The 5,054-nt window shown below is 44.3% G+C and overlaps 1 protein-coding gene across 2 annotated transcripts; it reads left to right on the top strand.

Annotated features, from left to right (window-relative positions):
* Positions 1-216: 216 nt before the first annotated feature.
* On the top strand, positions 217-2,777 carry evx1 (even-skipped homeobox 1; the record flags this gene model as incomplete). Of its 2 annotated transcripts, none has more annotated exons than XM_083681096.1 (3): positions 217-586; positions 1,598-1,821; positions 2,253-2,777. In XM_083681096.1, the coding sequence occupies 3 exons, from the start codon at positions 217-219 to the stop codon at positions 2,775-2,777; spliced, it is 1,119 nt and encodes a 372-aa protein (XP_083537222.1). The 2 variants fall into 2 exon arrangements, with proteins under 2 accessions (XP_083537222.1, XP_083537221.1); XM_083681095.1 differs by having other exon boundaries at positions 217-574; positions 1,586-1,821.
* Between the last annotated feature and the right edge of the window lie 2,277 nt (positions 2,778-5,054).

Here is a 5,054-nt window from a genome sequence, read left to right on the forward strand (position 1 = left end):
CAATGGTGATCCCTCTCAGAGCTCGTGCCGCACTCTGGAGCGCTCGCCTTGCAGGGTCAGAACGTATACGTCCCCTCTCTTCTAATCTTCTTTCTTACGACTCATACCCCCAGCCACCGTCGCTTGTGGTGTCACAGTTAGCTCGCACTCTCTGCTGTCCCTCGCAATTTGGTGCTTGCTCGTTCGTTCCGTTCCACGCGCGTTCATCCGTCGGTAATGGAAAACAGAAAGGAGATGGTGATGCTCGCGGAGGGAGGTCAACTTGGCACGGTGGTTGGCAAAACGGGCTCTAATTTGTCGGAAGCTGTTGGAAGCCCCGCGCGAGAACCGCAAGGAAAAATGGTCCACAGGAACTGCCTGAGCCCCGGCTCAGCGCTTTACTCACGAGACAGAGCGGATGAGGTGGAGGGCGCACGGGGAAGCGATATAAGGCCGGTTAGCATGTCCTCCTCTACCGAGAGACACCGGACTGATCACACCAACAAAGACGGGAGCAGCTCAGATACAGAGTCAGACTTCTATGAGGAAATTGATGTCAGCTGCACGCCAGAAGGCATGGACTATAACGGGAAAGGTAGGCTAATACGTGAAACGGCATGGAACTACACATTTTCGTTTGTTGAAACTCATGCAATTGCATTTATATGTTTTGAGGTTTATCAAATCGCCTATAGCAATTGAATTCAGTCAATGTCACGTCGCTGTAAGCATTGCGTTCGATCGACAGCATGCGTGCAGGATGCAAGCCAATTACATGGGAAAGATATGTAACGACAGTGTGTGGAAATGTAATGACAACTTGCTGAACACCTAAATGTTGTGGTATTACGACAACATATCCATTTTGAAAGAATGTTTACATTAGACTTACTGCTGGACTGTTGTGCCAAGACCTGAGTCCAAATCTGCATGTGTTAGAGGGTGACACCCACACGTTTAGCGGGGTTTTCATCATATTGTCACTTTTAAACGAGTCACACTGGCGCCACTTCGGAAACACACCATGTTGCAAATAATTAGCCACTTCGCACTATTCTCATAAAAAGCAGATTTTAAGTAAACAAACTAAGCCTACACATATACCAGAGAAACGTTATTCGTGAGACAATACTAATTCTTAGGTTGGAAATATCTGAGGAGCAAACCCTGCAGAGCCTGGCATCAAACCTCTGTCTTCATGAAAAAGATGAAATTAAATTTTCTACAGCTCGATAGATATGCATATTTTGAGGTTGTGTCATTGAAATGAATAGGCTAAATTACTTATATTACATTTACATCATGGGCATATATTGGTAATAAAACTGGTTCTGCATAAAATGTAATCGCAATGTTTTGACTGTCCTGTATTTACGGCTTATTCTGTGTGCTAGGCTATAGGCCTCATTGCAACTGGGCTAATGGCTATTGAGCTGTGAATTCGGTTTGTCGAGGGGAAAAAAATACAGACAATTATAATGTACAAGTATAAACAAAACATAACAACAAAATCCCATCTGTACATTATTGTATAATGAACTGAAGACTTGTTAGTAAATTGAAATAGCCTATCTGATTAAATGAACCATTAATGGAACTATTCCAGGTCGAAATACAGATTCTCCAAGCCACCCGAATGAGAGCAGTGTGGATTCCGGTAAAATGGGCTCGAACCAGGGCTCGTTGTCCTACGGAGCAGACCAGATGCGACGGTACCGGACAGCTTTCACGCGGGAGCAGATCGGACGGCTGGAGAAGGAGTTCTATCGGGAGAATTATGTCTCCAGACCGCGGAGATGCGAACTGGCGGCTTCCCTAAATTTACCCGAAACCACTATCAAGGTGAGATGTCGTATGTGTAGGGCCAATTGGTTCATGAATGCTCACTTTCAAATAGGCTATCATAAATTCACAACAAATAGGGAGACATTTGAGCATTTAGAGATTGAAATCAAATACAATTTATTTGGGGCTGTACTTTAGAAATGAATAGGCCAAATCTTATCGGAAGCTCTCAAAATCTCTGGCCTTTCAAAATCAATCACATATTCATCGGCACTAATTTCAAATCTGAAAGGATTTCGTTTCGTTAATGCATTTGAAGATCAATATGCCTTAGTGTTATTTTCCCAAACTGGCCTATACTGTAACGCAATTTAGAGCCGTGCGTAAAAGTGCATCAGCATTTTGACTGTAAATCTGTTATCTGCATGTCTCCCCTCACAGACCGATTACAGTTAATGTTTTACCCCACCTGTCTTTGTGTCCTATAGGTGTGGTTCCAGAACCGACGGATGAAGGACAAGCGTCAGCGTCTGGCCATGACTTGGCCTCACCCCGCCGACCCCGCCTTCTACACCTATATGATGAGCCATGCGGCCGCCACCGGGAACTTACCCTACCCGTTCCCATCCCACCTGTCACTGCCGTACTATTCCCATCTGGGGGTTGGGGGCTCGGTCCCCGCAGCCACCCCTTTCTCCAACCCACTGAGATCCCTCGACAGTTTCCGGGTGTTGTCTCACCCCTACCAGAGGCCAGAGCTGCTGTGTGCCTTTAGGCACCCCTCCCTGTACCCAAGCCCGGCCCACGGCCTTGGTCCCGGGGGAAGCCCCTGCTCCTGCCTAGCCTGTCACTCTGGTCAATCAAACGGCCTTCCACAGAGGCCCTCTGGGTCAGACTTCGCGTGCTCCCCGACAAGCAGGACTGACGCATTTTTGACGTTCACGCCATCGGTGCTGAGTAAGTCCTCCTCGGTGACTTTGGATCAGAGAGAAGAGGTGCCTCTGACCAGATAAAACAATGAAAGCATGGTCACTCCCCTGTGTTACCAGACTGGGTCAAAGAAGCGCAGAAGAGTACCATAAGCTTCTATCATAAGCCTTCATCAAACGAAAAAACACGCACAGGACTCAAACAGCATGAATAAGACCCTCACGTGGAGCTTTAGGCTTTGACAGGTCTCGCAGCGAGCACCGTTCCATACATCTCTGCTCGGCCTATAATAAAATGGAACAATTACTAACTCGGCGCACGAACATTATCCAGTTTTTTAAGCTATGGTGAGGATCTGAAAAACATTTCAGTTGCAAAACAAGACAGTAAAATATGATGGGATCGGACAAACAACACATTTGATTTATCGAAGATTAATTTGGTGCTAGGAAAGAGCACACGCGCAAACTGGGAATTGCAGACAAACGTTTATCTCCGTGATGGATGGCGTTAACGCTTTATCATTATTTGTAGTCTCTTCACATGTCCAAATTGACCTACATGTATTGTTAGTTACACTAGGATGATGCTTTCCATCTCTCTTTTTAACAAGCGAATTTGTTAACAGTCTGTGCCGTCTCATTATGCCTCTCTCTCCACCAGGCCCTGACGGACTGGGGCCGAAATGTGCAGATGCTGGTAAAATTAGTAAGTGATGTATATGTACGTACAGATGAATTTTGAGTGTTGAATTAATGATAATACCAAGCTGGGCGCGCCGGCCGGCGAGGGATCGTTGCTGCCAAACGGTAACAAGGCGCCAGGGGAACGGATTAGCTCGCGCGGCTTGACTGGGGAAGAGGAGGAGAAGCGACGGGAGTCTGAGAGGACAGGGAGAGGGGGATAGAGACGGGGAGAGAAAGAGGAGCCATTGGACAATCACACACGGCAAATTGGGGCGAGCTTGAGCTGCCCATCTCACCCATGCCCTCGTCTGAACACTTTACACCCCCATGAAGCCTCCCACATTATAGGCTACTTTACAGTCCACTCACCTATGCTGGTGAGACCGAACGTTTGGATAACGTTCAGATAATGTATTTTTTAAGTCTGATTCTGATAAGACAAGCCTTATATTTATTATACTCATTGTGATATAGTTTGGGAAAAGCGTTTCTTCTATTTGTCCATTCCTCGCTTTGCACTGTTAATAGTATTTCGTTGAAATAATCCTACCATGTTTCAGGGGGGGGGGGGGGGGGGATCCAGAGAGTGGGATTATACAAACGGACTCTCTGGTAATTTTTGCTGAATCTTGTTGGATTGTTCTGCACTTCAAATTTGCAATAAACAGCATTTCAAACTACACATCTATTGAATGTTTTATTTCATGATTCCGACAGAGTATATATGCAGCTTGAATGAGAAGGTAGGTCTATATCCTTATGTAAAATGATATTCTAATTAAAAGGGGTAGCCTATTGAAGTAATAGCCTATATTTTACAAAAAAAAACTAAAAACGAATTAATTATCTCCTATTAAAAACAAAACTAAATGTGAGCATATCTTTGTAGGACATGCTGCCACAAATAGGCCTATAATAAGTGAGGGTCATTATGATTGCTATTCACTTTACAATAACACAATCACTAATTTGCGTTATGTAGTCGGTGACAAAACACATCGTTGCTGGGTCTTCTCCTCTGATGTGAATGCGAGATTGTCCGTGACAGTTAAGTGGTCCCCGGGCTCCGTTAACGCGAGTCATATTTTCTCTCCATCCACTTAATAGACACGGTAGAATTAGTTGTCTCGCAAAGATATTGGAATGCAAAAAGATCGATGATTCACCGGCTCCACCAATCAGCTCAAGCTTAATTGGCTGCATTTGATCCCTAATTGAAGCCCACGCTCTCCGTAAATTAGAGCTTTCTGGATATAATGGGGCACATTGGTGAGGGTATACACCGAGCTCAAATAGCCTTTTAATAGCCGTTTACATCGTCGAGAGGGCAGACTAGGAGTTATTCCCCTAAATGAGAAGTGAATTGTGTGACATTTAAGCCATGCATTCGATGGGTACAGAAGTAGCATGTATGTTGAATGCCTGTGTGTAAAACAAGCCTACAACCATATGCTGAATTGTGTTAAATTAGATATCGAAAATGATTATATTAATTGTAGTTATTTCATAACTCATTTCCACTTCTTAATACTAATGAATAGCCTTAAGAAGACTGGAATGTTTTCTCAATTATCTTGCAAACAACATAGCTTTATAGTCATTATCCCATGGTAAATCTTCTAAAAGACATTAGTGTTAACTATGGAACAATCACGTGTTCGCTAATTATTCCTT

Source organism: Argentina silus (genome assembly GCF_951799395.1).
Source record: "Argentina silus genome assembly, chromosome: 11".
Taxonomy (NCBI): domain Eukaryota; kingdom Metazoa; phylum Chordata; class Actinopteri; order Argentiniformes; family Argentinidae; genus Argentina; species Argentina silus.